Source organism: Schistocerca serialis, chromosome 4 (genome assembly GCF_023864345.2).
Source record: "Schistocerca serialis cubense isolate TAMUIC-IGC-003099 chromosome 4, iqSchSeri2.2, whole genome shotgun sequence".
Classification (NCBI taxonomy): Eukaryota; Metazoa; Arthropoda; class Insecta; order Orthoptera; family Acrididae; genus Schistocerca; species Schistocerca serialis.
The window spans coordinates 478590367-478603729 of NC_064641.1; the positions used below are offsets into that span (position 1 = coordinate 478590367).

General features: G+C 41.4%; 1 protein-coding gene across 1 annotated transcript; it reads left to right on the forward strand.

Moving 5' to 3' along the window:
- The first annotated feature begins 7739 nt into the window (after positions 1 to 7739).
- Positions 7740 to 11485, forward strand: LOC126475163 (cuticle protein 16.5-like). The gene is made up of 2 exons (XM_050102788.1): positions 7740 to 7846; positions 11138 to 11485. The coding sequence occupies exons 1-2, from the start codon at positions 7835 to 7837 to the stop codon at positions 11387 to 11389; spliced, it is 264 nt and encodes an 87-aa protein (XP_049958745.1). The 5' UTR covers positions 7740 to 7834; the 3' UTR covers positions 11390 to 11485.
- The last annotated feature ends 1878 nt before the right edge of the window (positions 11486 to 13363 follow it).

Here is a 13363-nt window from a genome sequence, read left to right on the forward strand (position 1 = left end):
GTACAGATCATTCTATATAAGAGGTCAATTTTGCAGAAATTTTCTTCATTCGTTGGAAACTAAAAACGTTATTTCCGTAGATTATTGAGGTAACTTTGTGCCAGCACACATTCATGCAGAAAGAAGTGTAGGATTTGAAACTGTAGAAAACAAATCCCAACTGAATTAGAGATATTTGTGAATGGTTTGGTAAAATACTTTTTTTCTAAATATAACTTAGAGCTGCTCAGAATATTGTGTTAAATGCGTCAGGACTTTGGTTTTTTCTCATCCCATTACACTTGTAAATACGTGTCTAAATGTCTAAAAGTTTGAACTAATTGTCTTGCTTAGAGGACATCGTGTTAAATGTAAGTGTTGTTACTTGTCCATTTCTCATATAGTTCCACTGAAGACATGCGTAAATAAGTGCATAAAAGTTTTGTTTAGTTACCTTGCATACTGCAGATTATTTTTCCTTCTCTGTCATTCTTATTTTATTTCAATGAAGATAGACCTATAATTACGTTGCTTTTAAGAAAATTATAAAAAGAATTCACCAAATGACGAACCTTGTGACAAATGTTTTTCTGTGCACGGATAACTCACAAATCTGGACAAATTTGTAACAAAGCGATAACTGTGTGTTATCGAGGAACAAAAGCTTTTCTTTTCGACGGATGAATTTAACTACTTTCCATGTCTTAGATTTCATCTCACAATGTTGTCCTGAGCTAGGGAGTAACTTTGTCACAACTAATATTCCATATTCCAAAAACCTCATCACAAATAAGACTTTATTAACATCAGAACTAATGGATGAAGGTTATACAATTCCATGCAACTGAAAATTAAATGTCACGGTACATATTTATATCGGGTTATGTTGGAGAACTGCTAAATTAGTCACAAAGTTGCCCTGTTTTACGGTATCTGTAAGCATTTTAGCCATGGACCACACTGAAAATTTGTTTTGGAGACAAAGGCAATTACTTTAATTACATTCTTCTCGTTGACATTAACTTCATCTCACAAAGGGACTCTCCGGTCTCGGAAATTCAGCTCGTGATGATACTTCACAAGTTAGAAGTACACCTCAAGGGTGGTCACTCATAGAAGTCTTGAAGCTGTAATATTATTGGGTTTCAGCTACTTTGCATATGAGATATTTGTCATTAAACGAAAGGACAGCCAACGATCTGTAGGTCGTAAACATGCTACGCATCACAGCGCTAGAGTAGAGAGACAAAATATTTTTTTTAATGTGCGCCTATACAGAAACGCGTGTCCAGCGTTTAAATACTCTAAATAAACACTATGACCCGCTGGGCGCAGATATTTAAAATCATTGGCTCAGCGCTTGATAGCAAGAAGCTGCGAAACAGAAGAAAGAACACTCTACCTTTTGTTAAGAAATATTCTAGTATTCTAGAGACTTCATTATCCCTTGTACTTTTGGTTGGTTGGTTGGTTGGTTTGGGGAAGGAGACCAGACAGCGTGGTCATCGGTCTCATCGGATTAGGGAAGGATGGGGAAGGAAGTCGGCCGTGCCCTTTCAGAGGAACCATCCCGGCATTTGCCTGGAGTGATTTAGGGAAATCACGGAAAACCTAAATCAGGATGGCCGGACGCGGGATTGAACCGTCGTCCTCCCGAATGCGAGTCCAGTGTCTAACTGTACTTTTGGTCGCCGACATGTTAAGACGTACTGCGTAGCATTGCTACAAGGCGTATTTTTATTTTGTGTAAAAACTATGTGAAACGACGAACAAACATTTCGGTAACTCACGTGTAGATACAAAAACTTACTTACGCACACGCAAGGAACGGACTGACAAAGCAGCGATTATTGGACTGCGCCATCCACAAAATAAATATCAGATGTAAGTCATGCATTTATTGTGTATTTGTCAATGTTTAGAAGTTTATTGCCAATTTGTTCAATATACACTCCTGGAAATGGAAAAAAGAACACATTGACACCGGTGTGTCAGACCCACCATACTTGCTCCGGACACTGCGAGAGGGCTGTACAAGCAATGATCACACGCACGGCACAGCGGACACACCAGGAACCGCGGTGTTGGCCGTCGAATGGCGCTAGCTGCGCAGCATTTGTGCACCGCCGTGGCATACGGAGCTCCATCGCAGTCTTTAACACTGGTAGCATGCCGCGACAGCGTGGACGTGAACCGTATGTGCAGTTGACGCACTTTGAGCGAGGGCGTATAGTGGGCATGCGGGAGGCCGGGTGGACGTACCGCCGAATTGCTCAACACGTGGGGCGTGAGGTCTCCACAGTACATCGATGTTGTCGCCAGTGGTCGGCGGAAGGTGCACGTGCCCGTCGACCTGGGACCGGACCGCAGCGACGCACGGATGCACGCCAAGACCGTAGGATCCTATGCAGTGCCGTAGGGGACCGCACCGCCACTTCCCAGCAAATTAGGGACACTGTTGCTCCTGGGGTATCGGCGAGGACCATTCGCAACCGTCTCCATGAAGCTGGGCTACGGTCCCGCACACCGTTAGGCCGTCTTCCGCTCACGCCCCAACATCGTGCAGCTCGCCTCCAGTGGTGTCGCGACAGGCGTGAATGGAGGGACGAATGGAGACGTGTCGTCTTCAGCGATGAGAGTCGCTTCTGCCTTGGTGCCAATGATGGTCGTATGCGTGTTTGGCGCCGTGCAGGTGAGCGCCACAATCAGGACTGCATACGACCGAGGCACACAGCGCCAACACCCGGCATCATGGTGTGGGGAGCGATCTCCTACACTGGCCGTACACCACTGGTGATCGTCGAGGGGACACTGAATAGTGCACGGTACGTCCAAACCGTCATCGAACCCATCGTTCTACCATTCCTAGACCGGCAAGGGAACTTGCTGTTCCAACAGGACAATGCACGTCCGCATGTATCCCGTGCCACCCAACGTGCTCTAGAAGGTGTAAGTCAACTACCCTGGCCAGCAAGATCTCCGGATCTGTCCCCCATTGAGCATGTTTGGGACTGGATGAAGCGTCGTCTCACGCGGTCTGCACGTCCAGCACGAACGCTGGTCCAACTGAGGCGCCGGTGGAAATGGCATGGCAAGCCGTTCCACAGGACTACATCCAGCATCTCTACGATCGTCTCCATGGGAGAATAGCAGCCTGCATTGCTGCGAAAGGTGGATATACACTGTACTAGTGCCGACATTGTGCATGCTCTGTTGCCTGTGTCTATGTGCCTGTGGTTCTGTCAGTGTGATCATGTGATGCATCTGACCCCAGGAATGTGTCAATAAAGTTTCCCCTTCCTGGGACAATGAATTCACGGTGTTCTTATTTCAATTTCCAGGATTGTATATTAATATTTTACGATGCAGTAATTTTCTTCTTATTCTTTTCTTTCACTAACCAAAAATGATGTTCAAATTGTGTATGAGGTTTGTTACAGGTTCGCTCTTTATCGCGGTGTCTCGATTGTATTTGGGAGACCACTAATGTGTTCAGCTTCCGATCTGTTAATCTTTCTCTTACGAAATTCCACTAATTTGCTTTCATTTCCATTTTTATATTCAAATAGGTCCCTTGGGTATTTTCATCGAAGATTCTGATTGCGTGAAGGCAATCCGGGTCAAAAGGTAAATTATTCGCGTAATCAGTCCGTACGTCTCCTGACAAAATCGAGAACCGACGCATCGGTGATCAATTAATAATCTCTCTCTTTTAAAGTCGTACTAAAAAACGGCCACACAGGATAGCCGTAAATACGCGGTTGCATTTTGTCAGTAAATATTAGCAACCAACAGTTACAGCATCGCTATTATTAATAAGCAAGTTCCTAACGCCAGAAAGCGCACTATACAGAAAATTCCGAGAAAAAGGGCTCTAAGGTATTAAACGTATTTCATTCACACTCATAAAAGTATACAGGTCATAAGTAACAAGGCAAGAGATAAGTGAAGCAGCTCAGTAACTAGTGTGCTAGACTGTCGTGGTCAGATCTGAGTTCGATCGTCCCTACCTCCCGGTGCGACCTCATTTCTTTTAATCCTTTTAAAAATTATAATAACTGTTAAATACAGTTAATGACCTAAAGTATTGTCAATTAAACGATAATAACTTTATTATGTTTATGAAATGGCCGTCACAGTTACTTAAAATATGAATTACACTCGTCAATATTTTCTTTTCAAAAGTTGTTTACCTTAAAATGCGCTTGTAATGGAGGGGAACTACTTACCACTGTCACAAAATTCTGGGTGGTGTTTCAATTACATAACAATTTTTACAGTATCATATTTATTTGTCAAATTTGTATTTCATATGCAAGCACCAAAATGATAATTGTCATAAAAACATTGAAAACAAAAAAATTTTTTTTAATCTTGCATAATTTTTGAAGGAGATTGTTTACAGGAACAACGTTTGTGTTAAAAGATCTGTTGAAAGCATACTTCCTTGACATTCATGAAAAGTTCTTTTTCATCAGAAAACCTAGAAGCGTGCTAGGCATAAATATTGGTGTTGACAGCTGATGGTGTACAATTGATTATATTTTTATACATTCTTCACGAAAATTTAATTGTCTGTTATTTTCATTAAGATAAAGGCAATACTGTGTACTCTTTATCAGAGTTTTTACTTGTCTATAAAAGTAGACAAGTTGGAGTACATCACTTTAGTTGCACATGCTGAAGATTTCTCATAATCCTGAAAGATTTCGTCTATAATTCAGGCTTTGCTTGTCCACTCCAAGAGTCAATAATTAAGAGAAACCATTCTTGACCAACACCAGACTTAAAACATCGGTTGAGAAAGTCGTTATACAATTCTGTCGTTAGCTTCCCAGATTTGGATACGTTATTACAACGTTTTTTTTAAATTTTGCTCATATTCTTTTACTGTTTTTGGATTCGGGGACTGAAGTTACCGGTTGCCGCTTGTAAACGAAAAATCACTTACGTAGTATGTTTCCAGACAGACAAAGCCAGAGAATCGTAAAAATAGAGAGCAAAATGAATTTTTAAATACCCTGCAATAAATACCAGTGTTGATCACAAAATTTTTGTTGAAATTCGGTAACAGTTTTAACGTCTGGGTTCGAAAAGTCTCTGCAGCAGCCAAAGTTTCTTCGATCGTCACTTGAAACAAATCTTGTCACTTTTCGCTGACGAATGCCTTGCTAATTTTTGAATCTATGAACCCAACTGTCAGAAGCTTTAAATTCAAAATCTATAAATTGTTGTGCTGCTGCTAAAGCCCACTGTTGTAAATTCCATGTAGTCACTTGGTGATAATTCTCTCGGGCTTCAACAGAAAAATCATACGTCCAAGAACTGATTTCTGCGTACTTGATTGCCAGCTTGTTTTATTTTTTCTGCACATTTGGATAAATATTCCTTCTCTCTTAACAAGCTCCATCTTTTTTTGTAATGTTTATAGTTTCCACGTAAAGTGAGCCTTTGCAATATTAACAATGTTAATTTTGTAATCCAAAAAGGACGATCTACTTCTCTTGCCTTCTTTTCTTCTGGTTCACTTTTATCGGATGAGCCTTCGTTCTTTTCGAAAGGTTCGTCTTCACAGTTTTCATTTTCTTAAGCCAGTTCATCATCAATCACAAGTATTTTTTCAGCAAACGTGGACATAGCATGTAAATTTCTTCAATCATCATTGCTTCACGAAAAATTGTCTTTAAAGATTCCGATGCAATGAAGTTATTTGCAGCAAGCAGCTTTTCGTAACGAACAACTGCATCTATTAACATAACCTTCGACGCTTCTAACAACCCTAGCACAACAAAGGTCAAAATTTTAATAACGATTGTGGTGTTGCTCACCCTGCTAAATACTGCATTTTCAGGCAACAACAGTCATATTATGCGGCAGGTGTCATTAGAGCACAGTTAATAGTCATTTCATGTAATAATGAACAAACTAGGCACTCATCTTTTTGTGTTTCCCAAGCTGGTCTCGTCGTAAAATCATGGCTCAATCGTTGAAAATCTAGGTGGTTATGATTCCAAGCTCGGATGAAAAGAGGCCTAGGTTTTATCGTGCTATATTCAAAAGTTTTGGAGATGCGCTTCACAAACCATCCTTGAAGATTACACTTTTGCTGGTCGATGGTGATGTAAAAAAAAATAATCAGCACTCCGAAATTAAGTTACACTTCCTTTTAATTGCTTTTATTGCAATATCACGTGACACACAAAACATCACTTCACAATACAAAACATATTTGAAAACATCTTCCTCACATTTTATAAGCCAACTACAATATGCATCTTTCCAACATGACGTCCAACACTCGACTTTACCAACGTCCGACTCTCTAACAAGTTAACAACCAACTAATAATCGCTTACGCGCCCAAAAATCCGAGTTACAAGTACGTCAAAGATCATAGTGACAAAAGAAAGAATACCCTTAAGAGTAATATCAATGCAGTAGAAACATATCGATGTATCACAAATGAAATCAAATCTGAATGTTGTCTCAGAAATATGTCAACTACGTTACAGAAACACAGTAGAATATTACTGGTATCGAGAGGTTCAGGTGAGGTACCATAATGGTTACGTAATTCAAGTACCATTACACGCTGCACTTTATAATGAATCTGCAGCTTCTAATATTTTCACGATGCCTTTATTGGCGACATTTTTAATTGACGATGTAAAAATTCCGATAAAATTTTACAGTACATAACGCACCACTCTCTGGGAAACTCAGGCATGTACTGGCATTGTAGCATTTAAGGCCCATTGCTCGATTAGTTCCGTGCGGGCCTTGACACTTCCTGACCGTCTGCCTGATTGTATCTCGAACAATAGAGCAACAGTTACACTCTGCTTTTCCGTGAAGACATCGGTTTCTCCAATTTAAAGCGAATATTTATGACTTTGCATAGCTTATAATATCCCCTGATTTTGTAATAACTTTGTAAAGACAGTAAATAACACTTTAATTTACCTCCGTTAAATGCATTTGAAATTATTCAACTTTTTAAGAAGAAAGTAGTGGCGTCTGTAATTCACATTTTAAGTAGCCTGTCACAGCCATTCATGTCCATTGCGCATTCCGACGGACTCAGGCAATACCAGCAGGACAATGTGACCCCCCCCCCCCCCCCCAGACACACACACGTCCAGAATTGCTACAGAATAGCTCCAGGAATACTCTTCAGAGTTTCAACACTTCCGATGGTCGCCGGACTCCCCAGACATGAACATTATTGAGCATATCTGGGAAGGCTTTCAACGTGCCTTCGTACTCTTACGGATTCATGGACAGCCCTGCAGAATTCATGGTGTCACTTCCTTCCAGCACTACTTCAGACATTATTCGAGTCTATGCCACGTTGTGTTGCGGCATTTCTGCGTTCTCGCGGACACCTACAAGACAATAGGCAGGAGTATCAGTTTCTTTGGCTCTTCAGTGTATTTTTGCGGTATAGCGAAAATCCAAGGGAAGTTTTTCATTTCAGGTATTACCAGTTTACACGATCAACGATTTAGACGTAAAAATAGTTAATAAAGTATAGTCAGCTCTGGAACACCTAGTATATAAGGACCACCCAATGTATGGCATAAGTAACTTTGCGCACGATTTAGGGAACATTCTCGAAGGCTCTTAAGATGTCGCAACTGTAAACATATGTATGCAAAGGAACAGGGACGCGGCTGCCTGGTTTCGACCGTGTGTGGCCCACCTGATGGGCGTATCCGGCAAGGTGTTACGCAGAATGCTCGGCTGTTGGCAATGAGGCAGGTCCGTGGCGGGGCCGTGGGCAAGTATAAAAACCGGCGAGAGGCTGGTCCCGGCACAGTAGTCGCCAGCCGCTGACATCACCACACCTCACAACATGTACAAGCTGGTGAGTGCCTCCAGAGACCGCTACACAGTGGACGCCAGTTAATACTACGACAGTCTCCATATACTATTAAACTATTTACCGCAGTGTACAGTGATTAGTTAGATCTTGGCTGGGAAACCGGCAAACTGATCCGGCACGCGATTGATTTCCGTCCTGCCTACGAATTGTTTGTTGAATGGGACTGACTATTTCAATGCTGTGTTTTGTTTTTCCATTCTTTTTGATATCAACATTAGTAAGTAACTGTTGTTCGTTGTTGACGTATTAAACTACTGCACCACTTGAAACTGAAGGTAGTTTATACTATACTAGCCTAGCGCCCGCTGCTTGGTTAGCGTAGACTGTATGGTCTGCAAAGAATTTTTTTTGTTTTTCTTTAATCGAATATTTATTTTATCGACAAATTGCAGCATCTTCTAAACTTTTCACGCAGCTTAAGCCATTGGCGTCTGGTCTTTGCCGAATGTACTTCTGATGAAAAAGCGGTTATGTAGCCGGAGTAAGAGGTTCCTGTTAATCCTGTCTTTTGAGTTCTTGTGGTGATAATTCCACAAAAACTTCCTTTCTCTAACACATTCCTTCAGAAATCAAATATCAGTTTTCATTGATCTAGCATTAAATATTTTAATAAAAATTTTATCACCTATTTCATCCCCTCAGCGGGTGAACTTCCAAAATCACTAAAGCATGTATTTACTTACTTCTAATCGAGAAATCAAATAAATTTTCCATATATGTAGCTATAAAATGCTTTAGTAGTACTTTAATAATGTTTTATTTTCAAAGTAAAGTTTCACCCACTATTTTACTCCCTTAGTGGTTGACTTTCCAAAAATGGTGCAGCATGTATTTTTTATTTCCTACCAAGAAACCAAATACCTCTTTAAGTATTTATAGCAGTTTATTTAATACTGACATATTTTCAAAAATTCTTTCATTCTCCACTTTACCCCCTTAAGGATGGAATTTCGAAAAATCCCATCTTAAACAATGCCTACAATACAAGATCAACACCCCCGACCCCCAAATTTCCAGTTTCTATCATTAGCAGTTAAAATTTTTCGTCCCCCATTCCTCCCTGTTAAGGGTTGAATTTCCAAAAAAAATACTGAAGCACGTATTTTTTAATTTTTATTTCTTTTTTTGTAACCAAATAGGGCAAATGCCAATTTCCATAGATGTAGCTTCGAAAATGCTTTAATGGTTCTTTAATGATGATTTGGTTCCTGAAAAAGACTTCAGCCACTATCTCATCCCTATAGCTTTTATATTTCCAAAATCGCTGAAACACGTATTTCTTCGTTTCTAACGGAGAAACAACGTACCAATTTTCGTTGTTGTAACTTCAAATTTCGTTAATAGCGAAATATTTTCAAAAAAACCTTTCACCCTCTATTTCACCCCGCTAGTGGTGAACTTTCGAAGAATCCCTTCATGAATGAAGCCAACAATACATGAAGCATACCCTCTCGAAATGTCAAGTTTCTGTAGTTACGAAATTGCTTTAGGCGATGGTGAGTCAATCAGTTAAAACATATCAGAAACGCGTGTTTTGAGGCATAATTCATTGGCGTGACATATAGGTAAAGTGATGCCATTGACATTGGTTCTTTATCCCATAAATGAAAGTTATAGTTCAGACTTAATGTGCAAGTGGCGCTGATGTCGCGTCACGTGACTAGGCGGCCAACGAGCTTAGGTAAGTTATGTGAATCAGGCCGTCAGGTCCATGAAGGTAGGCCATGGCTGAGTTAGATCTTCGTTCTGTGCTGAGAAACTTCTTTTTTTACATTTAAAAATGGCAAAGTATTTATCTCACCTTTAATGGTCTATTTCTCATGGCTGTTTCCCCATACTGTACTCATGGGAGACAGAGGAATGTGGTCTGTTTCCCAAAACCACCGCATACTGTAATTTACTCATGTCATACGTGAACCTTCTGTTCCTGGCGAATTTTGTTCACCTAAGAAACAGGATGCTATTCGTAAAAGTACTAAATGTTCAGAAAGAGCTATGGCCCTTTATTGTACACAGTATATATAAATGACCTAGTGGCTAACGTTGGAAGCTCCATGAAGCGGTCCGCGAATGATTTTGCGACTTGTACCAAAAGGGCTGACAGTGGGAACAGAAATCGCTAGAACATACAAAAAGTAGAGGATCTCTGCTTTCTACAAGGATTTATAGTCGACTCTCAACATAAACAAGTGTTGCACATTAGTAGGCGGAAATATTCGTTGCTGTTTGATTACACGTTTGCATAACAATCACTGGAAGTGGTAACATCCATTAAATATCTGAGAGTATGCGTATATATATATATTTAAAATGGAACGACCACATAAAACTAATCGTAGGAATGGCAGATGAGATTCATTGGAATATTACGAGGAAGTGTACTCACGACGGATGTCGCTTACAATGCCCTTGTTCGACTGATACTTCACTATACTCACGAAAAGGCCATGAAAGTAACATTAGAAAGGTTCAAGTTCGCATGGAAGCTCACCAACAATCATTCTTCCTAAGTACCATTCACACCTTGAACAGGAAACAGGTTAAGCGACAATAATCCACAAAACAACCTCCGATAATGTGTCTTGCAGAGTATAGATGTAGCTGTAAATCCCACATTGTACAAGTATATGTACCACTCGTTATAAGGGTTGAATCAACACCCATGGAAGCAAGCCTAGGGGCAAGTGGGATGTAACTTGCAATTCTTGTCAATCTTCCTACCACAAATCTTAGGAGTACCGTTGGAGGTAGACAAACGTTTGTAATACTTTACAAGATAATGTAGGCAGAAAGCAAGAAAAAATTTTCTGATGTTATTTCCATGCAATTTATATCTTTAATCAAGTCTGTGAGATATCGTGAGGGAAGAATATGTTGGCCAAGTCACCACTGACTTCCAGGTAAGCTGTCCAGCCCCCATATAATGGAAGTATAACCACCATATGTTGTGGGCATTATATTATGTCACATATGCTCCGCAAAAGTAGCTTACACATATGAAAAAAATAATGTAGGAACTCATTTTCCACATTTCGCATTAAATTTTTGCCGCTATAATGGACATGCAGGGCTGTAAAGGAAGGTATAGTCTCTACATAATGCGTGATATTAAAGTAGGGCATTCATAGAGGACCCTGGGTATCATTCTTGAGTCTCAGAATTGGTCGATTAACAAAGCACATACTTTTCAACATATTATGATACAAATTTCATTATCTATTAAAAATAATCATAATATTCTGTTGATATCGAACGCATTCTTTGTCGTCGCAGATCGTCCTCGCTGCTGTGCTGGCCGTCGCCGCCGCCGCCCCCGGCTTCCTGGGCGCGCCTGCTGTCGCCTACACCGCCCCCGCGGTGGCCGCCGCCCCCGTGGCCTACGCCGCCCCCGCTGTCGTCAAGGCCGCCGTCGCCGCCCCTGCTGTGGCCTACGCCGCCCCCGCTGTAGCCTACGCCGCCCCCGCCTACCACGCCCCTGTAGCCTATGCTGCAGCTCCCGCCATCGTCAAGACGCACTACTTCTAGGAGACGCACTTCATAAAGAGCCAACTATTTATTTACCCACTGTTTCGGTGACATGTGCGCAACAATGGAGCAAATAAAGTGACTTTTCATGATAAATTATTGTTTATGTTTATTTATTCTGATACCAAGACGCTCATATTATCTGGATATGTCTGAGTAAGTTTTGCGTTTCATCTCAGAATTAAACTTACAGAATGCTCTCGCTTACAACTGACAACACACATAGCCTCTTTATGGAAATATCTCTACACAAGGCTGTGTTTAACTTGTTCTTACTTGAATGGAGGAGATTTCAAAGATCAAAATCAGTTACTTCTGCTTCTGAAGCCCCTACTCTATGACAAGGAATATTTGCTAGTACCAGTATAGACAAAAATACAAATATTATGTGCTTCACAGCGATTAAAAATAAAATGAATGCAAATTGCGCTACTATCTCACTGACAAATTTCTCATTCCCGTTGTCATGTCTCTGATGCCTTACAGGATGCATGGGCAGGTTTCCATTAGAACCAGTAATGAAGACCAGGAAAATTCATAGAATTAGTGAATGACCCACCTATGCAGTACTCTAACGTACATTACGTGATCGAAAGTATCCGGACACCACCCAAAACATACGTTTTTCATATTAGGTTCACTGCGCTGCCACCTACTGCCAGGTATTCCATATTACCGACCTTAGTAGTCATTAGACATCGTGAGAAAGCAGAATGGGGCACTCCACGGATCTCACGGACTTTGAACGTGGTCAGGTGATTGGGTGTCACTTGTGTCATACGTCTGTACGCGAGATTTCCACACTTCTAAAGATCACTAGGTCCACTGTTTCCGATGTGATAATGAAGTGGAAACGTGAAGGGACACGTACAGCACAAAAGTGTACAGGCCGACCTCGTCTGTTAACTGACAGAGACTACCGACAGTTGAACAGGGACGTAATGTGTAATAGGTAGACATCTATGCGGACCATCACACAGGATTTCCAAACTGCATCAGGATCCACTGCAAGTACTATGACAGTTAGGCGGGAGGTGACAAAACTTGGATTTCATGGTCGAGCAGCCACACGTCATGCTGGTAAATTCCAAATGAAACCTCGCTTGGTGTAAGGAGCGTAAACATTGGACGACTGGACAGTTAAAAAACGTTGTATGGAGTGACGAATCACGGTACACAATGTGGCGATCCGATAGTATGGTGTGGGTATGGCGAATACCCGGTGAACGTCATCTGCTAGAGAGTGTAGTGGCAATAGTAAAATTCGGAACCGGTAGTGTTATAGTGTGATGGTGTTTCTCATGGAATGGGCTTGCACCACTTATTGTTTTAGGTGGCACTATCACAGCGCAGGCCTTCAATGATGTTTTAAGCACCTTCTTGCTTCCCACTGTTGGAGAGCAATTGGGGATGACGATGCATCTTTCAACACAGTCGAGAACCTGCTCATAATGCACGGCCTGTGGCGGACTGGTTACACGACAATAACATTCGTGTAATGGACTGGCCTGCACAGAATCCTGACCTGAGTCCCATGGAACACCTTTGGGACGATTTTATCGCCGACTTCGTGCCAGGCTCCATAGAACGACGTCGATATCTCTCTTCAGTGCAGCACTCCATGAAGAATTGTCTGCCATTCCCCAAGAAACCTTCCAGCACCTGATTGAACGTATGCCTGCGAGAGTGGAAGCTGTCATAAAGGTTAAGCATGGGGCAACACCATATTGAATTCCAGAATTACCGACGGATGGTACGACGAAGTTGTAAGTCACTTTCACCCAGGTGTCCGGATACATTTGATTACATAGTGTAGCTGAGGCTACAGAGGTACTGGATCCTCATAGATTGTAATAAGATGACAGAAATTGCTATTTGCTATTGTAGTGTTGGGCAGTTGGATGTGAACAGCGCGTAGCGTTGCGCAGTTGGAGGTCAGCCTCCAGCAGTGGTGGATGTGGGGAGAGAGATGGC